Source organism: Semicossyphus pulcher, unplaced genomic scaffold (genome assembly GCF_022749685.1).
Source record: "Semicossyphus pulcher isolate SPU_LCO1_2020_fin unplaced genomic scaffold, fSemPul1.0.p SCAF_14, whole genome shotgun sequence".
Classification (NCBI taxonomy): domain Eukaryota; kingdom Metazoa; phylum Chordata; class Actinopteri; order Labriformes; family Labridae; genus Semicossyphus; species Semicossyphus pulcher.
The window spans coordinates 18,902,239-18,928,816 of record NW_027211648.1 but is presented as its reverse complement, the minus strand read 5'-3'; the positions used below and the strand labels follow the sequence as shown (position 1 = coordinate 18,928,816).

At 41.6% G+C, this 26,578-nt stretch overlaps 3 protein-coding genes across 3 annotated transcripts in view; 2 read left to right on the top strand and 1 right to left on the bottom strand.

The window, feature by feature from the left end:
- LOC138591516 (palmitoyltransferase ZDHHC14-like) overlaps nt 1-17,217 on the top strand; it is a 60,642-nt gene extending 43,425 nt beyond the window's left edge. The window contains exons 5-10 of the mRNA XM_069662140.1: nt 849-986; nt 2,978-3,026; nt 4,717-4,819; nt 5,585-5,694; nt 7,490-7,595; nt 16,049-17,217. Of these exons, the coding sequence (XP_069518241.1) occupies nt 849-986; nt 2,978-3,026; nt 4,717-4,819; nt 5,585-5,694; nt 7,490-7,595; nt 16,049-16,519 (977 nt within the window). The 3' untranslated portion in view covers nt 16,520-17,217. The remainder of the gene's footprint in view (nt 1-848; nt 987-2,977; nt 3,027-4,716; nt 4,820-5,584; nt 5,695-7,489; nt 7,596-16,048) is intronic.
- Nucleotides 17,218-18,036: 819 nt separating this feature from the next.
- On the bottom strand, nt 18,037-22,951 carry LOC138591061 (galectin-8-like). Its single transcript, XM_069661568.1, has 8 exons — nt 22,797-22,951; nt 22,426-22,514; nt 21,647-21,857; nt 21,409-21,528; nt 21,276-21,302; nt 19,627-19,715; nt 19,327-19,492; nt 18,037-19,172 (listed from the first exon to the last, which is right to left on the bottom strand). The coding sequence occupies exons 1-8, from the start codon at nt 22,833-22,835 to the stop codon at nt 19,023-19,025; spliced, it is 891 nt and encodes a 296-aa protein (XP_069517669.1). The 5' UTR covers nt 22,836-22,951; the 3' UTR covers nt 18,037-19,022.
- A 1,024-nt stretch (nt 22,952-23,975) lies between these two features.
- On the top strand, nt 23,976-25,301 carry LOC138591596 (interferon alpha-inducible protein 27-like protein 2A). Its single transcript, XM_069662241.1, has 4 exons — nt 23,976-24,093; nt 24,182-24,211; nt 24,322-24,483; nt 25,051-25,301. The coding sequence occupies exons 1-4, from the start codon at nt 24,084-24,086 to the stop codon at nt 25,140-25,142; spliced, it is 294 nt and encodes a 97-aa protein (XP_069518342.1). The 5' UTR covers nt 23,976-24,083; the 3' UTR covers nt 25,143-25,301.
- Nucleotides 25,302-26,578: the final 1,277 nt, after the last annotated feature.

Here is a 26,578-nt window from a genome sequence, read left to right as displayed (position 1 = left end):
CTGTTTATTGCTTTTACTGTCTTTGCTATTGTTTTTAACATGTAAATTGTCTTTGAGTACCTTTTAAAGCACTGTATATATAAAGCGTATCATTATTATTATTATTATTATAATTATTATTAAATAAAAATGGCACCTCTGTGCAGCACTGTGACACTTTGTGTAGTTGCAGAACACTGTACTAAAGTGACTGACAGGCTTGTCTCCATGTTAACATAATGGAAAGTCTATGGAAGGAACATGCCAGACAACACTAACCAACACTTTTTCTCCTACCCTTTTTTTTTTTAATCATTCCAGCTCCTCGAACATCTTCAGATATTCTTAAATTGAGGTCTTACTGGAGGGACTTTATCTGTTGACCCAGCAAAGAGCTTCTTTCACCCTCTCAACCTTGCACAGTCTCACAGTGACGGAGGGAATTTTTCAGCCATACACAGTCATGTAGGGCAGTGTTTAACTTTATTAGCTAGGTCATATAAATAGCCTGTTTGCACTATGTGAAAAATTTGTATGTTATTATGCCAAGGCCCGGAGGGAAACTTTTCCCATCATTTCCCACAGCTCCAGACTCGTAGGGTTTACATGCACTTAAGTGACGTTGTCAGTCAAGAAATCTGGTTTATTTTGGCATCATGAATCCTGAATATCTTTTGGAGAGAATTTCTAAGACATTGTACATAAGAGAGTTTTGTCTGGGTGTCTCATGTGTCAAGACTGTAAATAGCAGAAATATCACTGTAGCAGCAGCGTAGTGGAATGAAAGGACAGACGTGTAGGTTGGTGTCCTTGTGTCCAAAACAAACTTTTCTCACTCTCCCTCCGTCTGTCTCTCTCCGTCCATGCAGAACGTTTCGACCACCACTGTCCCTGGGTGGGAAACTGCGTGGGAAGGAGGAACTACCGTTTCTTCTACATGTTCATCCTCTCCCTCTCCTTCCTCACCATCTTCATCTTCGCCTTCGTCATCACACACATCATTTTACGTAAGTACCTGAGGGGACGGGAAGAAGGACATGGTACACACTCACACACACACACACACACACACACGCACGCCGTCTGGCTGTGTTCACGGTGTGTTTCGAGCCAGCAGGTTGTAAGTGGGCGTTATGAAAAGCTGCAGCGATCTGGCTTGTTACCATTTTTCCAGCTGGGAGCAGGCAGTGGACTGTTGGGCTCCCCATCAGCGCGTGTGCATGTGTGTGTTTGTGTTCACGTAAATGACACTCAGTGGATCAATGTTGCACTGAAAAAGAAATGTGGGACAAGAATAAGTGTGAGAAAATTGTAGCGCTGAATCTTTGACTCTTATTAGTATTAGTATTTAAGTAGTCTTCTTTTCTATTACAAGCCTGCTCTGTTTCACTGTGACAATGCTGCGTTGAGTCCCATGCTGTCAGATTTGGCAAAAGGCATCACTGCAGACTGAATTCTTTGATATGTAGTCTCACAATTGGGCTCAGACCAAGTTGGAGAACATCACAGTGTCCTTATTATCTGTTCACGTTGCAGGCTCACTGTAGTCACACAGTACAGTGATGATAAATTCAACTTGACCGTGCTTCAAATCAGATGTAGTGACCACCCTTCAGCTTGCAGGTGCTAAAGTCTCACCTTTTCATCAACAATTCAAAACAAACATTTATTTTCTCTCTCTGAACCCATGACGTGTGTCTTAAAAATAAAAGGAAATGATGACTTTGGCTGATTGGAGCTACAGAGATGCTTCCCACGACCTCATATAGCACTAAATATGTGCTGTTTCTTCTCAATTTTTCCTACTTATCTTCACACTTGGAAGTTCAATTGAATTTGAGTTTAAGTACAATCTGCTGAGCTCACTTCATCTTATTGACACTTACACTTAAAGCAGGAAAGGGTCTGCAGTAGGACTTTGTATTGGCATGAATCAGCTGATTCGATGCGCATCACAATGCAGGGGTTACAAGTCAGAATACAGATCAAGGCGAATGTATTTTAAAGAGGGGGTTTATGCTGTTTCACATTTTAAGACATATACAGTATATAATGTTACAATGTTGGATATCCATACCAAACGTGGGTGAAGTTTCAAATCTGTAGGTAAAAGTATGTTGGAGTAATCCCCAGTTAAAAAAATCCCAGTTTGCAGGCTGCTGTGAACGTGTGCTTTCAGACAGACTGATGTCACAAAGTGGAGGAACTCTATATTTGGGCATCTTCCCAAACACAGCAGAACTTCCTGCCCCTGGCACAGTTCAAGGACACGCCCACCCAGCATCTCAATCTGCCTCCGAAATTTGTTTTACTTCACCTCTCTGCTCAATGGCTCAGCTTGTCACATTGGTTAGGAGTGTCATGGAGAAAGAGAGCAGCAGACATTCATTTCACATCGAAAAAATGAAGTTCACTCTTTGCTGACAAGTCTGTAATACGGCCACAGGGTAGGAGGCATGCCTTAAACACTGAGTTCTGCCCCTCAGCAGGCTTCGGAGAGCTGGCCAATCAGAAGAAAGCAGGCTTGTAGGGGCGGGGCTTCTTAAAGGGACAGAGCTGACTGAGTCGTTTCAGAAAGTTTTTTAAACTTTAAATAATGCTAAGGTACTCCACAGGTGTCACCAAGTGAAATATGAAGCTTAAGATTAGCATAATACCTTTTAATTAAATGTTTATAGTATAAAGAAAACAACATTTCAGTGTTAAATGCAATCACATTTTTAATGCATTTGTATTTATCATGGCACCTTTACTTTAACCTTTACTACTTTTTGTGTATAAGGAATTCACATTTACCTGTTCCAGTACAAAAATAAAATATTTGCATACAACATATTCATTAAAAATGATAATCATAAAACATAATACTGCAACTCTCAAGGGCATTTCTATTTTCTTGCACCCCTTGTCTCGGGCAAGTAATGGCTCCATAGTGTGTGGTGCACAATATGTGTGTGTAATAGTAGTGTCCTAATTGAAACTCTGTCTTTTTTTACAGGCTCTCATCAAAGCGGCTTCCTCAGCGCACTTAAAGACAGTCCTGCCAGATATCCTTTCACCCACATCACACTTCTTCTTTTACTGTCAAATACGTAACTGTTAAATGTGATCTTTGCTGCTGTCTGTCCATCATTTTCTCCATATACGAATCTGTTCATTAGAGTCAACTGTATTACACCTTGACCCACACTAACTTGCCCAGCGAGGGCTCATATAGTTCATTATGTAGGTCACAATTTATTACCATGACATGCCTCTTCAAAGCATTTGCAGCCATTGCTCCTGCCATTTTCTGCTGTGACAGCCCTTACACAACTGGTGTGTGTCTGATTAGTCCTGTTCCATGAGGCTAACGCAGCACGCAAGGCGACTCCTCAATCTGTCTCTGTCCATTGATTCAGTCACTCTTTGATTTCATCTGGCTCTAACTCGCCCCAGAGATGTTGTGTGAGTGAGATTTGACGTTGAGCGCGGGCTTGTCTGTTTGTGTGATGGATGCCAAGTGTGTGCAAGACATCTTAAGCTACAGCTGTTACAAATGTTAGTCAGCTTATTGTCTTAACACAACATCAGTGATAATCATGTGGACTTTGGTCCATCCAAGCAAGGCAAACGCTTTCATTTGACATTGCAGTAAAGTTTGGTCTGACTGCATTTGACTTCAGCTGCACGCTTTAAATCCAGGCAGGAAAGACAGGAAGATTTATCACCAGCTACTCAGAAGACTATTTCTGAGGAGAGGGTGAAATTTATTTGACCTTTTTATCCAGAACCTTCTGACAATAACAGATAATTATCATACTCCTTTTCAGGTTTTTGATTTACTTAAATATTACAGGAATCTGAAACATCTGATCATTTCCAGATCTGATCATTTCTAAATGATACCCAACACCTCTTCTAACCCACAAATCAGGTTGAGAGCGCCGAGCTATGACACTGTCCCTCTCTCTGTGCCCTTCTCTTTATGGCCGAGTGAGATAACTGTTTCTCTGGCAGAGAAATGTGTGCCAAGCCAGGCTGATAACGGCCTGTGTCCTACAGGACTTTAATAAAGGGGAAGTGCAGTCGATAGTATCGTAGCAGTCCTTTGTACCGGGTGAATGATGACATGTTTCGTCCTTGCTAAGGAGGAAGAGGTTTGGAAGAGAGAGAAAAGGAAGACAGAGAAAAGAGGAGTGTGATGGTATTTAGTTGATTTTTACAGTGCGGTTTAAGAGACTGCCTCACGGTCTTTGAACATGTTATATTATATTGACTCTCCAAGTCATTTATTATTTTAAATATGCCCTCGGGGACCTATCTGTGCTAAATAGTTTTTTGTAGTGTCTGGGTATTTGTAGCTCTTGTTTAATGAATAATACATTCTCTATGAAGACGACAGTATCCTAAGAAACAGTTATGGGTCACTGAAGTTCATTTAAACAAACGCAGAACGAGTCATGTAGGACAGTGTCTGTGTTTTTGTGCTTTATGTGGAGCAGAGAAAATGAGCAGCGTTCTGCATTGCCAGCCAAATGAACTGGTAACTAGGAACTATTGGCAAGCAGAGGACAGCCCTGAGGCTGTAGGTCAATATGCTAGCTGTTAGAGCTGGTACTATTTCTTCATCCATCTCGGCTCTGTATGTGTCTATGTTGTGTTTTTGTCGGTATGAGCTTACACGTTGTTGTTTTTTTTGTTAAATGTACGGTTGGATTAAAACTGTTGCAATCTTCCTTGACTGAATTTTGTCACTGTGCTGGAGGTGGTGGTGTGTTTCTTCTCTGTCTGGTCCATAGTGGGCCTATCAGGCTTCCATACATACCTAATCAGCTCTAACCAGACGACCAATGAAGATGTGAGTATAAGAACACTTAATAAACATCAGTATGGGACACATACAGATCCTTAAAAAGAAACTACAAGATCATGACACTCACATTTTTGTAAATTGTATCTGATTACACACAATATGTATATGTGGATTTGTTAATTGTTAATCATTTAAAGTGTTCTATTACCATTTCAGCATATCTTATTTTGTAGTGTGGATTAGAAGTAGCAATAGGGTTTTATTACCTATGTTAATAGTGGTGTTTTTTAAAGTTTACATAACTTTAGAACAGCAATTTTTTAAAATGTATTTTTACAGAAATTGTCATTTTTGTTGCTAAGATCCTGCAGCCGTATTGGTTAACAGACCTGTCAATCATCCTTTTTACAGCATCACTAATTAAAAATAAACTTGTCTGAAAAATGAACACTTACGTAAATCAGCATGATAAGAACTAACTATAATGACATAAACCGTGTTTTTGATTTTATAGGTTGACTCATGTCCCATCTGTTAACATGGAGGCAGGCTTTATGACTTATACTACAGCCAGTCAGCAGGGGGCGCTCGAAATGTTTTGGTTTCACTTTTGGGGATCTGTCATGTGGTCCATCTTTTTATACAGTCTATGGTCTGACCCCAGTAGGGGCCTTTAACATTAACATTGACTATATACAATACACGAACATGACCTGTGTTACACAGAGTCCAGATTCTCTTCCAGTGAGACTTGAGAGATTTTTCCCCCACTTTCTTAAACTGGGACTAATGTTGTGTGGTCTCCTCCAGATAAAAGGGTCGTGGTCTTCTAAAAGAGGGAAGGACAACTACAACCCTTACAGCCATGGCAATATATTCACCAACTGCTGCGCAGCACTCTGTGGACCCCTTCCTCCAAGGTATGACGTGTGTGAAATGTGCAGGAGTGTTTTTATGAGGTGAGGGGCCGAACAGTCACCGCTCTGAGAAAACCTATTCAGTAATTCTTTGCTTAAGAAGGCCACACTCCTTGATTCTTTCCCCTTCACTGTAATTGTATTCTTTGTCTAAAGGTGAACTGTTAGTCAGAACTCTTTGGATGTGAGGACCTGCTTTCCCGGCCTGCAGCGTTCTCTCTAGACTTCACTACTAAGATACTGCAGGAGAGGAAAGGACTTCAAGCCACTTGAACTAAATTTGAGATCACAGTTGGCTTCATATGTAACATTTCACAATATATGAATATTAAGCTGTTCATGTGATTTAGCAAACACATAGGCCGACCACACATTGCACATTCCCTCCAAGCGTCTTTCACTTCAGCATTTTGTCCCAAAACTTCTCATTCCTCATCCAGGAAACTGCAGGTCTTACTTCCTCTGACTTAAGCCCCTCCTTCTTCTCTGTCGTCATTGGTTAGAGATGTGTTCATGCTGGACAGAGATACCTACTATCTGCTCTTATCTTTACCGGCCACTGTCTCACTCTGACGATATAACCCTCTCAATGACGCTGTCAAGACGTCACACACCTCCCTTAGCCTTTGGAACTACAGACTGTAGTTTACACACATGCATGCAGTGCCTTCTCTACATCTAAAGGGGGACAAACACTTGCACAAAGAGAAATGACGGAGACATTTAGCAATATTCTGTAAGTGTATCTGGCCATTATAAGCTATAAGTCACCAGTAATGATTCCAGTGGGTGGCAAAGGAGAGTCCTCAGTGCACAGGTGGCTGCCATCTGGTTGTGTTTGTGTGTTTGTGGCCGGCCACAGGCACTGTATAGCTGGGTCCACCAGTAAACAAAGGAATGTTTCTCATCCTTGGAGTATGCACACAAACACGCACAGAGACAAAAGCCTCTTGGTTTTCACTCCCTGCTGAGACGTTGACTCACATTTTCTAATGCATCAGCCTCCATGTTTTTATGCTCATTTCCTCCCAGCCAGAATTTGCAGACGTTCCGGTATTCATTACCGGCAACACAAGCCGCCGCTGTAGGTTCCTGCAGTTTGTCTGTGTGATACTAGCAAACCATTTCCACCTGAATCCAGCTCAATCCCACTGGAACACACTGTCAACACACTCTGTGTTAAATGATTACCCTGCTTGGGCTGTTTAACACCTCAGCTGTGTGTGTGTGTGTGGTGGAGACTGCTCTGTGTCAGATCAGCCTCTGTCTGGCTGATAAATAGCCATTAGCACATACATCTGGCCCATGACCACACACATGTGCACATTCATACATGAGAGTTCAGCAGGTTGTTGTCTAAGCAGCTGTGTCAGAGTTCTGCAGCATTAACGACGGGACAGAAACAATGATTCACTCCGGTGCTTCACTGCAGGACCTCGCTGATTTATTAGCGAGTGCTGACTTTATGTGTTTGTGAGAATGTGTGCGAGGAAGATTTGAGCGTAAATACTCCAACGTTGAGGCTTTTAAACAACAATACAGCACAGGTCCACTTACACACTATTGTCTCATTAACAAAGTGGTACCACTGACACACAAGGTCTTCTGTAACAGTTAGTCAAAGGATGTTTCATTTGTATATCTGGGCTTTAAAGCTTTCAGTGCTCCAAACAATCTATTTGATTACACTGCTCTACTGTGTTTAATCTATTTGTTTTCATGCTATTTGCTTTGTAATATTTGTGAGTGGATGCCCCACATACAACGCTTACTCCCATCTCTGTCTCTCTCTGACTAGTCTCATTGACAGACGGGGCTTCATCCAATCAGACACACCGCAGCTGGCACCACCAACTAATGGCATCACTATGTACGGCGCCACCCAGTCACAGCAGAGCCACATGGTAAGAAACTAGCTTGACCCTTCAAGATTTTACAATCAGGTAGCAACTTTATAAATGCAAGAATGCACTTAGGTTAGGAATAGTAGTAGACCTGGAGCAGGTAGGTCCTTGATGGATGACGTTTTGAGGAGGGTCCAAATGCAGTCCTCTTTCCTCAGGCACATAGCTCTGTGAGCCAATGGGGTTTGAGCTCGGGTTCACGTGACCTCCATGCTCAAGCACTAGCTCTGTAAGCCAATGGGGTTAGAGGATGAGTTTGTGAGTTTTGTTGTAACAGTACGTCACTTCCTTTGACGCTACATTTTCCGTTATTAAATTTTCACTTAATATCACTGTAGCCGGCCACCAAAATTTTTTGGGTTTCTGAACATGTATTTTGTGTTCCCATCAATGCCGATTGGAGCCCAGGCGATAATTACCCGGGTCTACTGCAGAGTCATTGAATGCCGATGGTAGCCTTTTCCCACTGGTCAAAAAAGCTGGGTGTTAGTGGGTTTTTTGACCAGTGGGAAAGGGGCTTAAGCTTTTTTTTCCAATGAATGACTGATCCTTGGTCTTTACTTCATCATCCTTACATCTATTACATTAAATCTTTATGCTCATAATAATTATAGCCTGGATAAAATGGAATTGACCAGCAGGGAACGATATACCTGCACGAGGTACCTGAGCAGAGAGGTCTCTGGGTGCGTGAGGACAGAGGTCTGAGCTACTGCATTTGGACCCTCTTGGACTTTTAAGAAATAGAATAGATGCTGATTAAAAGTTATTAAAAGTAAATTGTGAAGATTTCAGAACTAGTTGACTTAGCATCACTTGTGCATCCTGGTGGTAACAGCGAGGTAAACAGAGCTGCCCAACAAGCTCATGCTGTTTTGATAAAGAAGTCTTTTCCCGTCATGTCTTCAACAAACTATGTGATTTTTTTTCCTTGCTATGGAGATGGATTTCACTGTTGCAGCTCCTTCACTGTTCTCTTACTGCCTTCAGAATCTAAAACAGATCTGCTTTCAAAAATGCTTGAAATCACTGAATCTCCACCACAAATTCACTGTTTCCTGCTCCAGCCTGTCACTAAAAATGAAAACTGCTATATAGAGAAATAATTACAGAAGATGTCTTAATTAAACTGTGCTTTGTTTGCACTTCTTCTTGGCCACGTCTTACAAAGGCTAGACCGTGACTCCTACAGGATCATGGTCATCATGACACAAAGCATCTCTCACAGCAGGTGAAGGGAAAGAGATGCCAGAAACAGAAAATCAGCTCTCACAAGTTGAGTTAGACGAACCTAGACACATGTCAGTTTGAGGAATTTGCACCACAGATGTTGTGACTTTATTTCGTGGCCTGGATAACTTGGCTGTTTCATGATTCTGTGGTGTGTTGTGTCTGAGCAAACACTGCATCTGTTTCTCCCTCTATTCAAACCTGGTAAAACCAAGCCAGTTAGGTTTTCTCATCCCACCGGATGGAAAAGAGCAAAGCAAGGGATGTTATCAATTTTTCATGTGTCTCTCCGTGTTGTCAGTAAATTAGGTCAATGGTAACAACGAAGCTTCCTTAATGTGCGTGTGTTGGTGTGTGTGGGAGAGAGAGTACTGAGGTTTTCCATTGTAATGATTTGATGATGACTGTTTTTCCGAAAGTTTCGTCTGGATCAGATTCTGGGTTTAGAAATAGCATCTTTTGCGATCCAGGATCAGCTAATCCATCTTACTTTTGTGCCAGTTTTACAAAGCACCTCTGATTGGCTCTCCCTGATCATAAAACAAACTCTTCCAGATTACCAGTGCTCTAAAAAAGAGGTAAAACAGCCAGCATTAAGTCACAGTAAGAGTTTTTATTTGAAGGGAAAGTAAACAACACAAATAACGTAAACATCAGTCAGAGCTTATCTTGCACACAAAATAAATAAATATATTATTAATCATTTAAGTAGTCCCCAGCCCTGCAGTAAGAGTATGGGACCAGACCCTGACCTGATTGATGTTGATAACCCCAGGTCAGTCCTAAGGTCCCAGTAGACCCGCGATGACCTCGAACATGCAATAAGAGATAAAACTGAAGCATCTTCTGACTGTGTCCTCATAAATAAGTGATTTATCAAAGTTAAAATACCATAAATGGTGACAATAAAAATGACAGCTTTATCAGGGATTTTGTTGAGGGACAAAATCCTCTTTTTAATTTTTACTTCACTGCAATTAACTACTCTGTCACCAGTTAAATCAGGTGCAAATTAGACACCTTAGTAGTAGGGCCAATGACTGTATAGATGGACGAGGCGTCTCCATCTGCTCCAATTGTACGAAAGTGGTGCCAAAATACCCCCCTTGATAGGCACTGCCGTCTTGCGATGGTGGCGTCATTCGGAGCCAGAGTCTGCGCTGTAGAGATCGGCGGGTGGCACTAACCCTAACCCGCTAACCGAAACACACACTTAACTCACTGAAAAAAACCAGCAAGGCTCTCGCTCGCTGGCGTGTTTAACAACAGAACAGCTTCTATGTGTTGGTCTGAGGATAGCGTTCACAGGTATGGAAACTTCAATGAGTGCAGTGATTGTTTTTGTTACGTTTCCTCTCGACGTTCATCCTCTACTCTGCTAATCCAGAACACTTGGATGTAAATCAGCATAATAATAACTAGATTTAATGACAGAAACCATGTTTGAGAAATATTTATTTGGCGTGTATTTTGATTTTATAGTTTGACTCATGTCCCATCTGTTAACATGGAGGAGGCAGCTTTATGACCTATACTGCAGCCAGTCAGCAGGGGGCGCTTGAAATGATTTGCTTCACTTTTAGGGAGCTGTCATGTCGTCCATCTTTTTATACAGTCTGTGAGTAGGGCTTTCAACGAATATTCTAAATTTGAATATATAACCGAATTGTAATAAAAAAAACAGATATTCAATTGTTAAAATTAATATTCGAAGAGAAAAAAAATCACAACCGTGGCTGTGTCACGTGTTCTCGTATGTCCTCGCGCGCACTCTCTTGGTTAGGGAGCTTCTTTGAATGAATGAGTAATTTTATTCTATGATACGTTTATAATTAACTTTAGTCCAGCTGAAATGAGCTAATACAACAACTGTGTGGCGTGTGGTAATGATGGCGGAGAATTCAAATCCCAGCCCGGCTGGAGAGAGAGTGAGATTCTCACTCCCAGCAAACAGACAGGTAGAGGTATGTTGATTTTTCTAAAAGACATGTTTTTAATTAGATATACCTGTCACAGCACAGCGCCCCCTGTGGACAAAGCCGTACCTCTTATCCCTTTAATGATTTCGTCCTGTTCATGCTTAAGTGGTGGTTTTTAACAAATATTTGATCCTGCTTTCTTTAACAGTCATATGTATCACTCACTTGTAAACAAAGGCAGCGTGCAGTTAATCCCTTCGTCTGACTCCTACCCCGCGCCAGCAGTTTGAGGCATTAAAAATAACTATTTAGAAATAATCACTCTTGTCGATGACAATCTGGTTGGCTTTTGTAGATCATAAAGAGTAATCAGAATTAATTTCAGTCTGTTTCATAACCAGTGAAAAACTCCTCACAGAAGCTTTAACCAGGTAAAATTCAATTTCAGAATCACTTTTTGTCAACTGATTTTTTGGTTTTGATCCAATCCAGTAGCCAAAATGTGATTATTGATTTGATTGCTAATTACCGCACTTATTGTCCGCCCAGGAACAAAATGAGCCGGAAACATAAAGGGAGGATATCTAATGCATTCTCCTTTTTGTGCGAACTCCCAATCTCCTAAACTGAAAGTACAGCACAGTCAGTAAACAGATATATTCAGTGATGTTTAACAGTGTTGGAGAGAAGAGCTGGTGCCATGACGGGGACATTGTAATGACCTCACTGCCCAGTTTTCCTCTGCTGCCTGAAAAGAAGCAACAAGTCTTCTGTTGTTCAGTGTAGCTGTTAACATCACACATTACATGCTAGATTTAAGGCCTATTCACAAGCACTGCTTCTAAAGGTCTTTCACTGGTGCCCTCCCCCCGCGCCACAGTCGCCTCGTTGTTCTCGTTTAACCTCACCCTGTCACTTCTCATTGAGACGTCCAACGTGAATGTCATCTGTCTTCAGGTCCTAAATGTGTGGACTACTTGTAATGGTGCTGAGAGCCATAGGAACATTCCCTTATGTTAGCACATTCAGAAATAGCTGCCATCTGTTTTCCGTAGCGCTCATGATTAGCAGCTAGAGTTGTAGTATTGTGCCCGCTGATACACAGTCAGCTGTTTACCTCATATCCATTCATTAAATTCAGCACCATGCGCCATCACGTCAAGTATTCTCATCATCCCCACACACACGTTGAGTTGAAAAGTCATTGAATAAAGGTTTTAGAGGGGTTGCTAGTTTGATTTAGTGAAATATTTATTGAAAATATTTATTAAAAATTAAGCTACAGTGAAAAAGTCACCCATCACTTGTGTCAGTTTGAGGTGTGGGGGTGGGTGTTGTTTAGAGGAATAGTGTGAATGTACATGAAGTGTGTGTGCGTGTGCGTGTAAGAAAGACAGAGAGAGTTCGCAGAGAGACAGCAGGGAAGTAATCGTACTTGACTTTTGTCATTCATGTTATTTTAGCCTTTGATGCAAAGTTACTTCATGAAAGGTGTACAGATAATACAGCACAGTAGGTCGGCCATTTTTATTTTGGAATCTCTTGTTGTCAGCACAACTTCCTCATTAAAGCTGTGTCTCAATCCAGGGGCTGCAGCCTTTGAAGGGTGTATTTGAAGGCTGATTGCGTCACAGCGGCGCGTTGAAGGCTGTCCCATTTCGAAGGCTCCTTCAGATGCGTCCTCCTTTTCCCAGGTCATGAATTGTATGAAAATGAAGCCAAAATCGCTGCCATCTTGCGATGGTGTCGTAGAGTTGTGCAGTAGAGATCTGCGGGTGGTGCCGCCGTGGCCACTTCCACTAACCAAAACACACAATTAACTTATCGAAAAAAACAGCAAGGATCCCAAATGTCGGCTTATTTAACAGCAGAACAGCTTCTTGTGTTGGTCTGAAGCAGACGCTCACAGATATGGAAACTTCAACGACTGTAGTGATTGTTTTAAATACGTTTTCTCTCGCCGTTCCTCCTCTACTCTGCTAATCTGGAACAGATCGGCTGCAGGAGCCGTATTTGTCAACAGAGCTGTCAATCATCCTTTTTACAGCATCAAATAACTAGTTAAAAATAAACTTGTCAGAAAAATAAACAATTGGACGTAAATCTGCGTGTATTTTGATTTTATAGTTTGTCATGTCGTCCATCTTTTTATACAGTCTATGGTTGAGAGGCTTAGGACCAAACAAACAAAGCACACGTTTGTATCCCTGTTAAACTGTTGACTTATTGTTGACTTGTTGTCACACACTGTCACACAATCAGGATGCATTTTTTAAAGCACTGCGTTGGAAAATGAACCGAGGTAGCATTTGCATTCGGCAATCAAAGCCCGATTATGTCCTTTTGTGAGGTGCTTTTGTGTGTGATGCAGCCTTAAAAGCCTTATGATGTCACAGTACTCCTCGATAACATGAAACCTCCGCTTGGGATTTGATTTTCAGGGGAAGAGGGACACAGTTTATCTGACAGAAGTCATGACAGCCTTAAGTGAAAGTGTCAGTTCAGATGAAAGACTAAAAATAGCACAAAATAAAACAAAATCTGGCAGACACCCTCGTAGATGAGAGAAATTAAAGCTCGTCTCTGTTTCATATCATTGTACATTTTAATATTTGTGTTTTTGACTGTTGGTTGGACCAAAGAAGGTAAGTATACATCATTTAAGGATTGTTTATATTCCATTTTAGATACATTTTTCTAGATTAAAAGCAATACTTAAAAACAACATATAGTTGACTGATAAATCAAAAAATATCTTCGCAGCTCTGTTTTTACAGAATATGAAAGATTTTTGCCTCCACCCCAGTAAAATGACGGTAAAACCTGCCCTGAGCTACTCTTAAACAACACACACACACAGACACAGCAACTTCATCAACCAGCGTCTCCTTGTAGATAGTTGCACAGTGAGTGATGAAGGACTAACAACCCACAGCCAAATCAGTATCAACACTTTTGCATGAATGAAGCCCACCAGTGCTCATCTGTTCTCCTAAGAGCTTCATACATCAATATTTAGAAGATGAAATAATACAGAAAGGCCTTTGTACAAAACTGTGCTCGGGTGTCAGATTTCAGTTTATTAGTTCTAGTTTCTGATTGGTTAAGCAGCACTTAATAGTTTCATGTAGAACATAAGACCCGCCCCTAGCAGTAATAACATCCACTAATCGGTAAAATAGCGGTTGCACTTCCCCCCAGAAACACTCCTGCCTACCTGTTCTGACCGACACCCCACAGAGACATAGCTTCCTGAGCCAGCTAACTATCAACACCCTGCAGCCTTACAAGCGGCTGCTATATCCTAACTTGTTGCTTGATTCAGCCATCTCCTCTCCAGATTTGTATAAAGGTGGAACATAAATGATGTCACCTGTCCTATTTCATCGTATTTGTAACCTTACAACTCCTGATTAAACTTGTAATTGTGTCCGGTAAGTTAAAGACCAGCTCCAGTCATGTTTTAAGACGTATAAAATGCTCTGCTTGAAATAAGAAATTGTGTCTGAAATGTTTTTTCTGCAAAAGACGTTTATTTACCTTGTAAAAATCCTCCCAAGGCATCTCCTCATTAAAAATTCCACGATCTGCATAGTCCCCGCCCATTATGTAAATTTCCGGCCGCCTCCTCCGTCATGAAAACAAAACACGTCTCCGCCATCGTTTAGTGGTAACTTTTTTAAAATCTTAACTAGCTTGAAATGTAGTAATTAGTAGTAGTAACGTTAACGTTAGTAGTCAGTAGTGAGTTAGCAAAAATTACGATGACGGTTACAGCTGGCTCGCGCATCGCCAAAGCGGTTGCCATAGGTTATACATAATGATATACCTACATAGGTCCATTAATGGGATTGGCTCCTTAGGTTTGTGACATCTCAAACCTGCCAATCGGAAAACGTGTTGTTCAGCCTGTCCTTGTTACACTGCAGTTTAGAAGCAGACAGGCCCAGCCGTGGAGATGACTGCTTATGTTGTCCCTGATATGTCTTGTAGCACATGAAAAACACCACATGGAGAAGGTTACAAGGTTAAGTGCACCAAACAGACGGAAGAGTGGGACTGCAGCTAATCATAATTTCAATTGTCATTTAATTATAAACCCTCTGACATGCCAGGCAAAGAATCAGTTACCAATGTCCAAGGTGATGTCTTCAAATAACTTTGTCCGACTGGCCCTCCTGAACCTCAAGATAATCAGTCTATGAACATGTTGTTTGTTGTAGTTCTCTGTGTGTGTCTGCGGTGGGGGATGGACGGTGCTGAGTCAGTCTAGCTATGTTTATAAAACCTGGGCCTTAAAGTAGAGAGAAAAGCACTATATCACCTCTCCCCCGCCCGTTGTCCTTTTCATTTAATGTCTAACACACCGTCGATGACGTAGCTCTGCGCTAACGTGGCTGTGAGCGAGGTGTCTGTGTCATCTCGGTCTAATAACCTTAGGTCAGGTTAGTCTTCTCAATCACCCGCAGAGAGGCCAAGCTCATAAAGGTGATACGTCAAGAGCAGTCCATACGTACAGCTGATAAGAGGACTGATCTCTACTGTCAAAGGTAGCTCCACTTCTGTTTCAATCACATCTGTAATCTGCTCTTTTTAGGTCAGTAAGATTGAGACAGAAAGGTGAGATGTCAAGAAGACATTTTTGCACTTCAGATTTCTTGTCAGTCAGACTTTGGGGGACGGTGTGAGGTGGAGGGAGGCAATCAAGTACTTTTCTGATTTGTTTGCTTTTTAACTCCTGCCTTATCTGCGATCTGTCTTCTGCAACTGGTCTCTTATACATGATTGCCTGGTGGTGGTGAAGTGCTAATGGGGTTAAAGATAATCCCCCTGCAGCTAATGTATGGTATTGATGATCGGCTGTGTCCTAACCCACTTTCTCTGCTCCAGTTCTACATGTGTGATTTCCACTCGAAAGCAAGGCAGTACAGATCGATAGGCCACGAAGCATGACTTATAACCCGGTGTTTTAACTCTGTCTACTGACCTCAGCTCTGCTTTTACTGGGGCAGAGGAACGAGCTGGTGTGGGCCTGCGTTCTAACAAGAGTACTAACATCTTTGTTCTTTCTTTTTCTCTCCCTCATCCAATCACCTGCACACTCCTCTCTTGTCTGTCCACATATTGTTTTCTTGATCCCGTGTGTCGTGTCTTCTCTCCCTCTCCATCTAATTTTCAACATCGCCTCGTTCTTATTTGTTTTCTATTTCCGTCCTTCACCTCCGGCATCTTATCTGTCTCTGACTCTCGCATCCCCTCCCATATATCCTTCACTGTCTCCTGCTTTCTGCCGCCTTCTCTCAGTGTGACCAAGACCAGTGCATTCAGAGCACCAAATTCGTTTTGCAGGCCGCCGCCACTCCACTCCTCCAGCAGCAGAGCAGCGAGCCAGTCATCCTGACGGCTTCCCCTGAAAACGGAGGCACTCTACCCGGCCGCACGTCCCTCACCTTGGGCGGCCCCTGCACCTCGCTGCCCCTCGGCCAGCCCACCCCTCCGACGTCCACCCCCAGCCTCAGCTGCCACGAGGCCACGGACATGATGCAGATCCACGGACACGGACACACACACAACCACAGTCACCCCCTGCAGGAGCCCGTGGCTCACCACCACTTCCTCACCCCAGAGGAGGTGCCCTCGCCGCCAGGTATGCTTCCCTGTGGCAGCCCGCTGGGTCACAGCCACACGGTGCAGGCCGGCTTCTACAACCCCGCCAGTCAGGACTCCCTACACGAGGACTCTGTCAGAGGACTGGTTAAGCTCAGCTCAGTCTGACACAGGGACATGGACCCCCTCCTGAAAACATGCATCCAACCCATGAAACTTTCCTGTGCCAATTTTGTGTGAGCGAGCTCTCACCCTGATTTAGTTTTCCTTTCTCTCCTCCGCAGGACTTGAGAACTAGATAAAGGCTGTGGTTTAAATCAGCTGCTAGAGACTGAGTGGCATTTAACTGAACTGAAACCAATTGTCCTCAGCCAATGGTCTTGCCAAACTACTCCTCTGGAACTGGGAGAGGTGTTCTCTGGTGTGGTGGCCTGTATGAAAGCTCAGACACTCTTCTACCACCTGTGATTTTTTTGTACCTTCAAGGGAAGCAGAATCCGTTAGCTCCTGGAAACATGACGGTTTCTCTTAAGCGTATGTCTGTGAGCCATGTCAAGCAAAAAAAAGAGTACATGCTCTGACAGTACACGAGATTTTTGGTCAAAAATAATGAATCTCTTTCGATGGATCAAAGGTCTGACAGGTTTTTTTGTACAACCAACTTACGCCTTTTTGCCTGTTGCTGATTGGACAGCGTCTTCTGCCTTTTTTTCTTGGACATTCTCAGCAGTGCAATGGTTGATGTCATCATGTTGCATATCATCCTGCTTTTTCTATGTTAAAAAAATAAGAGACTGTTCTACTGTACCGTGGTTATTACAAATCTTACAAACTATATTTCCTGTGGGTATTAATAAAAACACCGACTTTTTATCAGATACGATTGCATTCATATCGAGGTAAAGAAGGTAAAATGTGAGACTCGTGGTGATAACTTTATTTAAAGTTCATCTTGTGACCTTTAGGCTTAAATTAGACAACAGGTCAGTGTGATAAATGTTGCTAAACATTTTTATCATTTAAAAAAAAGCCGAGCTTTCTGTATATTCTCCCATTCATCCTGGCAGAAGTCCTGCTAAGGCGTCAAGCAGAAACCTTTGAACAGAGCTGTACAGACTTATACAAGGACTCTGTTTCAGTATTTATTGAAAGTGAATTGTGGGTGCCTGTAAAGAGAGAATTACAGTGACTGACTGGCAGTGGCTGATGAAGGTGTCAACATTTAACTCTCTTCTTCCACCTTGTGGTTGAGCACAAGTACTGCAGTTAAAAGTGTAGTAACAGTAATGCACATTTTACACATCAAATAACCGTCACACAGTCTGTCGTAAAATGCACAGCTATGTTCTGACCATAATGTCACTTCAATGGATCAATGACTCCGCAGCTCCCCCGAAGTCTCCAGAGCATTTTTAGCTCATTGGTTTGGTTCATTCTGTCCACTCTCAGCGGCTTTGTTTGTTTAAAGACTCCAAAACTGATACAATGTTTTGCTACCTGTCCAGCAACAAGCTTTTTTAAAGTTAGCAACCAGCTGAAGCAGAAAGTGGAGCATTAAGCTAAACTCTGGTTCCTTTTTACCTGCAGGAGAGAAGAAGAGCTGATTCCTAATATCGCTTTCGGCCTGCAGGTTTAAATCAAACCATTTAGACAAACAAAACAATAATAGTAACACATTTATTTGTTATTAAATCATTTATGATACATAGGGAAGATTTTTCATACATATTTTACAACAATTACAACAGACATCGCAACAAAAGAAACATTGGCATAAGAGAAGAAATAATCCAGGTATTTTATTGTTTTTCTTTTTCATTTCGGAGCATAACTGATCATTGCAGCACTGCCTGGGAGATTAGCTAAACAAGAGAGGGTCACAGATGCGGGATTCTACAATAGTCTACAACTTGCATAAAGATTGCAAAAAATCTTAGGTTACTGAAATAGTCATATATTGAACTGACCCTGTACTGCTCTGTGCTTGAGTTCTGCTCCACCAACACGTGTTAAATGGATTTAAATGTTGAGTGCATTGGACACAAAGTGTTTCAGAATCCTGAGGATTACGACCTTTAAAGTAGATGGAGTATTAAAGAAAGGGATGACCCAAAGAAATGGGGGCGTGCCATCGCTCGGCGCGTCCTATTTAAGTAAACTTTTATGTAAAAATGCTTTGAAGCTCTTTAAGTTGGCTGTACAATAGTTTAGTCTTTAGTGGGCCTTTATCCTCCAAAGAATGGAGCCCAGTACTTTTAACATTGACATGGATTTCCTGTATTGATTATACAGTGCACTAAGGTTGTATCACAGCAGAGATGCACTACAGACGGTATAAGAAATGAACAAAGGCAAACCTAACCTGCAGCTGTAAACAGTCATGGTGGCTCGCATCCTGATGCTTCAGGAAAGTTAACTCTCATGCACCAGTCGTCTCATCAGGGCTGGAAACACGGACCATAAACAGTCCATGGTCGTGCCTGTCCATGGTCACAAACAATGCTAGACTAGCTTAAAATCAGTGACCTATGGTTGCTGCAAGACTAGCCTAACCTGAGGTCAGCACAGGGTTTGCTGTTTTCAGCATCCACCTCCTGGGTCATTGCAGCTAAGCTTATTTAGCATAGATAACCAGAACTCAACAGTGTCTGTCTTCAGTGTAGGTTTGGAGTCACCACAGCTTCACATCTGTGAGCTCCAGGTCCCCCATGATTTCCAACTGGTCGATGCTGCGCAGGTCCTGCACCCGATGTCTGAACTCAAACAAGTGAGAGCCGTTCACTGCCAGCTTGAACTGATGTGGCTGACAGAGGATGAGAATCTGGAAACAACAACAACACAGAGGAGAAGGCAATGATCACTGAGTTCACAGATATATTTAGAATAAGTTAACTATTACACGTCTAAAGTGGCAAGAATCCAATACAGTTGCTGAAGCCCTTTAAAATAAAAGTTGAGCTAGAGGTAGTTCGTACCTCAAAGTACTCCCCTGACGAGAAGGGAAAGAAGGGCAGCTCCCGCTCCTCCTGACCCCAGGATTCACTCAGGTACGAGTTCCTGATGAACACGCCCGACTTCATGCGGGGATTCAGATGAAGGGCAATGTTCTCCGTCCTGCTGTTGCGGAGGTTCACTGTAAAGCTGGAAGAAACACGGATTAAAAGGTAAATCATTAAAAATAATAACAGGGAAATGTACTTTCCATTAGCAGTTCATACAAATCATGACACGCACATTAGATTGCTTTAATTTCCATGCATCAGTTATGCCTTTACCTGTGAGGATACGTGCTGACCTGTCCTTTGATTGTGATGTGCTGTCCGGGGCTCAGGCCTTTGATTATACTGCCTTTGTAAGGGAGGCTCTGAAATGAGTTGATATGAATATTTATTAATCAGCAGATCACTTTCTTAATCAACTGACTGATAATTTGGTTTTTACATTCAGGGTAAAAACAGCTAAACAGACGAGTGGATCGAGTTCTATGTTTTGTCCATTAGTGGAGTAAGAAAACATCCATTCACTAGAGTATTGCGATATTATGCTTTGTGATGCTGCATTGATTATCAAAAGCATTGTAAGAATTGTTAATTAAGTTTAAATGCAAAGATACATGGCATTGGTTCATTTTGCCGTGTTTAAACCCCCAACCACTAGATGGCAGTGTTGTAATCTATATTTAGCTTTTTTACTTTTCCAGTCCAACATACCAATGTTAACTAAGACAGGAACAGGTACGCACATATCACGAGCATAAACACAAAGAACAAAATGCCCCTCCATCTGAGTTTATTTATTAACCTCAATGAGTAGTTTTTAGTCTTATACTGCCTGATGTTAATTAATTATTATTATGTAAGTATGATCACATTTAGAGTAAAATTGACATTAAGCACGGTATCCTTTAGGGCTTTACCACCTGTGACTGACAGGCTGCTCCCACAGAGACCTGTCGACCTGGATAGAGACAGAGCAATGCGAATCCACCCTTACGTCTAAAAATGTTAACTTCTTGCACAAAACAAGATTGCCACGGCCAAAATAACAAATTGGAGGCTTCAAAACAGGTCGTTCACAAACCAAATGGTAGCAGCCACCTGTTTAGTGTTTGTGTAGAAAGAAAAAGTACTACTCTAATAAAAATAATGGTACATACATGAATAATCCATCCATAAGATGTGTTATATCAATCATATTCATTAGAATAAACAATAACACTTACATAATAGGTTTGTGGATTGGCATATCTATTAGAGATATTAAAAAGAAATGGAATATGTTTAAGGATTCACGATAGCTGTCATTCATGATTTAAAGAAGTTGGGAGATGAAAGTGAAAAATGGCTTGACATTAGAAAAGTAATGTTTCACAATGGCCAGGGTCCCTCCTGGCCTCATACCAAGTGAGATTCTGTGAATTAAAGAGAGGCATTCATGAGACATTCCTGAAATATCAATTACCACATTTGTCCAGGGAAAATTCCTCCTGGCCCAAGTGGAGAGGTGACCAACACGTGGTAAATATTAAGTGGAAGTCCCTGCTGTAAAATAAGGTTTAACTAGTAACTAAAACAAAAGGTTAACTTTATTTTTCAAAACTTAATTTTAATGTTTGTTTAAATACTTCAATATATGCACCAAATTTGCAATAGTTACTATTTCAGGCAGTTGAAGCCTTTTGTTTACATCTTCTAAACAGCTGGCTCATTTACAACCCATCTGACTGACTTTGTTGAAACAATGCTTGTGTGTTCCCTGATCTCAGAAAATACAAAACAAACCAGAATTCCAAGAAATTTAAGGGTCACATACACAAACAAAGAACTCATTTAGGAGCTGAGATCCAGTTTTAGTGGCATCACATGATGCTGGGCACATTTAGGCACAGAGCTTTTGTATAAATGACGCAAAAGGAAACACTCACCAAGTCACCTGATTCTGAAAATATTGCCTAAGAGGGAAAAAAGGCAAATTTAGACATGATAAATCAGATGTCTATAAAACAAATACACTTCTGAGGACACAGTTAAGGAAACGAGGGATGGAAGTGTACTTACTGAGTTGGGGATGTAGCCAATAGCGTGCACCCTGACATTCCCAGAAATAGAAAATGTGTCAACCCTGTTCAGTGGGATTTTGTGCTTGTATTCTAGCAGATGAGCACCATTTACAGCCACCTGAAGGAAGAGGGCAACTTATTTAGTGTTCTCATTTTCTGCTAATCACATTGCTATACACATGTATTGTTTTTACGCTTATTGATGCCTCTATTTTTAATAGCATGTGTTCACCAACCTTGAAGACTTCTTCAAGCACCAGGATGATGGTCTCGAAAGGGGCTCCGCGTTTGTAGGGCAGCTGGTGGAGGGTTTCCTCTTTGCTCCAGCTGTCCTGCAGTAGGGAGTTACAAACCACACAGGGCGAGCCTTTGAAGCGAGGGCTGAAGTGGAGGGCGACGTCAGAACGAGGCTTGGTGCTGCAGCCGCTCGACAGGTCGATCTGAAACCTGCAGAGAGGACGCACGTCATGGTCGGATAACCAGAAAAGGTGGTAAATCTGCCCGAGGCTTCCACGTTTACTTCATGGCAAAGGGTTGTTTGCATCTCTTAGCTACAATATCAACAAGGGCCAGTCATTTGATAGTGGCCCTGTTTAAAATGATTGATGTTTGATTTTTTTATCATAACTAAAGCAGTCTTAAGAAATCCACAGAACGGTGGTAAAACCTTTCCAAGGTCAGGAATTCACGCCCAAAACAATCACTTATAATGCTGAAGTGTCTTCGAACCTGACCTTTGATTTCCTGGTGGAGAAGCAAAAATTAAACATATAGCTGAGCTGAAAGGCGTCTAAACTGATCCTGCAGTTTATATAATTAGAAATTACTTTAAAATGTTTGTTTTGGGCTAATATATAAGGGTTGCTATGAAAATGTAACTATGAGGTATATGGATTTCAAAGTTTTACCATATTAAGGTATAACAGAATATGTATGGGCTCAATAATCAAATGTAAGACACATCCATAATGGTAGCAAATCTTCACTTTATGTCTGTTATTTAATTACATCTTACCTGTCAGCATCTGGGGGCACGGTGCCCTGGACGATGATAATCTCCCCAGGGTGCAGGCCTCCAGGTATGGGCCCTGTGTATGGGATCACCTGAGGTGGAGAGCAGCCGTTAGAGCACTGTATACCTGCACTGACATTAACTGGAGACATGCTACCTAAACGCCTCTGTGTTTCATTTATTAGCTACCACGAACACTGACCGTCTGATAAGCTAACGTCCAGTGTGCAGGCCGTACAGAGATAACTGCTTACAACACTGCGACTTAGTTTTCTGCTGTATTATCAGCTACAACAGGGTCTATTGATCAACGCATGTTGGCATCAAAGGGCTGGTGTAGAAAATAATTATTATTATTATAATAAGCCTCTTACCGGGTTCAGCACAGTGTGTTTCGCATTTGCCACAGACATCAGGCTTGTTGTGTCAGTCTACAACATGAAGCTGCGCTGAAAGACAACGGAGTCTGCGGTAAATATGACCGGTTTGGAGCTATCCTGCACTACGCAGGGTTGAAGGCAATGGGCATCGTCTCTCCATCAGAACCACACATACGCCATGCGCATGCGCAAAATCCTACCACGTGATCTACTTGACGGCTGGACGTTGAACAACTAGGACTCGCTTCCACTGTTTTGTGTTTAATATTGTTTAATCATTTGCCCCACCAATCATTTGGTTCTTACCCACTGCTGTCAGACTCTAACACCTCATTATAGTGTCCTATACAGTCCTGTAACCATCCAATATTCATACTAAAATTATACATGTTCTCCTTTCCATACATAGTTCATCATGCTATTCAATATTTCTGTGCAATAATTTCTGCTACACTGTGCAATATTACAGCAATATTTTATAGCCTCATCTCATTCTGGTTTTAATCATAACACTACACACCATGTGTGCTTTGATTAAAAAAACAATAAAAACCCTGCATATCTTTGAACAAGAAAAATGTGTACATCGTGTGAATGGTTTTAATGATTGTGTTAATGTTATTTATATTGTCATATGTTTTTATTTTTCTATTGCCCCCTTTGCTTTTTTTGAATTTTTTTTATTATTACTTTATTTGATTTGCCTCTTTCGTGAGCTGCTGTAAAAAGTAAATTTCCCCTGTGGGGGGTCAATAAAGCTTATCTTATATATTAGTATGAAAATGTATAGTAAATGCAAATATTTAGTTTTCCAAGCTATCTGGCTTGCAACAACAACAATATTATTAACAACAACAATAATAATAATAATAATAATAATAATACAGCGATTGTTTTTGTTTGTACTTGCACACTAGATACTGATTTTCATCTGTTATGGCTTTTACTGTGTTTTTGGTATAAAGTAACATTAGTGAAGACAAATCTACAAAGGTTGAGTATTTGCGATATTTTATTCTGATATAATAACAGCAGTCATGTGTTATCTTTGCGTTAATGCTTTTTTGTTAAGTTTTCCTCATGTTTTCAGTTCGTTTTCTGCGATTATAGAATTCGACATGTTTTGCAGCTGCAGTGTTTTGAGCTCTCCGGGCCACCATACTGCCTGCTGCATAAATGAAGGAATTTCCTTCATTTCCTTCAAGGAAATAGAGGAAGTGAATCTGTTGCCATCCTCAGTTCACTCACGAAACTAAAGCTCAGCACAGTCAAGAAAAACAAATGGGTCTTGGTGAGTATTAAAAGTAATTTGACGTTACTCCTACTTTAACTTGTATGTTTACGTATGGGTAAAGTTTCTGTTATCATCAATGTTTCAGGACAAATTGTTGTCATTGGAACAGGAGCAGGTCAGACTTTTAAAAGCTTTTAATCTTGTCAAATTACTTAAAAACTCTTAAATGTAGAACACACAGCCAGTAGAATGACAGTTTTCTCTGCTGTTCCTGTCCACGTGCAGTAGGTGCTGTTGCCCTGGTTCCTGTGGCTCTCGGGGCAGCAGGTTTCTCCGCAGCTGGAGTAGCTGCAGGCTCCGTGGCTGCTAAAATGATGTCGGCCGCTGCGCTTGCTAACGGAGGAGGAGTGGCAGCAGGAAGTGTGGTGGCTGTTTTGCAGTCAGCAGGTAAACGCATGAAGAGATAACATAATCCCAATGAGATCACATGAAGTTGACTCATTATGTCTTTTCAATGTCCGACCATAAAGTCAATGTACGCAACAACACCAACAAAGAATCCTGTGTCTGTCAAATTCTGTCATCCTCAGCGTCATGAAAATGCGACTGGTAGATAGAATATAATATAAGCTTGATGATGTATGACTTCATGATATTCTGTGTAGGTTAACCTCTTTTATACTGGCTCTATGTGAAAAATGGCAAAAAAAACATTGTAAATTGCAATTGTAATGATGGAGGGATGAAACGAGGAGTGATAGCACATAGAAAGCTACCATTGCTGCAATGCTATCATACATTTTCCAACACTAGAGACATAGACCTTTATAAAAATCACTATGAGACATGGTCCCTCCAAATTGGCACGATGGCTGATCCGGGGTGTCTGGCTAATGGACTACAGGTGTTAAGCTACAGTTCACTGTGTGTGATGACAAAAGTTGAGGCATGAGACCAACACTTTCCATGTTTCACTGCAGCTCAATAACTTTGACCTGTGTACTCTTGCTTTAGGTGCAGCTGGCCTGTCAGGAGCTGCCACTGCAGCTGTGGCCGGCATTGGAGGAGTAGCGGGCTGGCTGGCTAGCTCCATTAGGAGAAAATGAAGAAAAATAACCAGTAACATGATGATGAATTTACAATACGTATTACTTTGCTAAACAAAGGCGGCAATGGGAACAGTTTTAAAAACAGTTTACTTTCTAATTTTAGACAGCAAAATGTTTTGTGTGGTAAATGTGTAAAATAAAATTTAAATATGTGAATTCCCTGTGGTGAAATATTGTGATTATTGTTAAATGTGTAATAAGTTATGTCCGCCTGCATGTTGTGCTACTGAAAACGTCTATTGAGCAGCAAAACATTTTAATTTAAATGAAGTGATGTGAAATGTGATCCTCATGGTGACGCCAGAGGTAAAGCCAAACCACCAAATTCAGCAGGCTTTATCCTCTAGGAATCATCTAAATGAAAATAGGTGTTGACCATAGACTGTATAAATAATGGACGTAGTCTCAGTGACGTCACCCATTGGTTTCTGAAGAAGCGTTTGGAAACCCGAATTGCGCCGCCGCTGGGGGTCGCCATATTGGATATGCCAGAGACGGCTAATCTAGAGACGGGCAAAGAGGCGGAGCGCGACCGAGCTACAGCCTATGGCTGAGCTCGATGGGCGGGCCGCATGAATCAGCCAGCTACGGCTATGAAGCTAGGCTATATGCTCCTCAGCGTAGCTAACGGTTATTATCCATAGACTGTATAAATCATGAATGAGCTGGTTTGATTTCCCAGGAGGAGATTCTGACGGTGACTGACTGCAGGTGTTTAGTTATCAGACTAAAGAAGTAGCGGACTCGCTGCTCGCTCGCCCGGTGAGAGAGCGGCGAGCCGACACGTAACGGGAAACGTAAAGGACCGGTCTCTTCATCATTACGGTCCGCTGTAATCTCTCCGGGGAAAAGCCAACAACTCCTGACTCCTTATTACTGACCGACGATTAAATAAATAAACACTGCACAGGCTAACAAGCAGCTAAAGGGAGCACAGTATACCTGCTACTTAGTGCTAAAAATATTTCAATACAGTAACACTAACATTTAACTCACCGAAAAGCTGGAGCTCAGACTTCTTGCACGGCCATAAAGTTCCATAAATCCCACAGAGACAGATTATTTGTCCAAACTTTGACTGAAAAAATCCCCAAAAGTCTCCAACAACACAAACAGGTGAAGTTAAGCTCAGTGTCTGTGTGTCTGTGTTGACGTCTAGCAGACAGCCAGCAGGATCCACCTGTCAATCAAGTGATCCGACCCCTATAATTTAAGGCTTAATATAATTAAAACGGGTGTGTTATAAAAAAAATTCACCCCCTTCGTACAGTTATCTTGAACAATAAAATTAGCTATTTATAACAAAACCGGTTTTTGTACCAGGCTGTAAACATGTTTATTTCTGCTGTAAAAATGGGCATTTTCCCACCTGCTGTAATGTTATTTCGTGTTTTCTGGAGCAAGCCTCAAGTGGCCACTCGAGGAACTGCAAT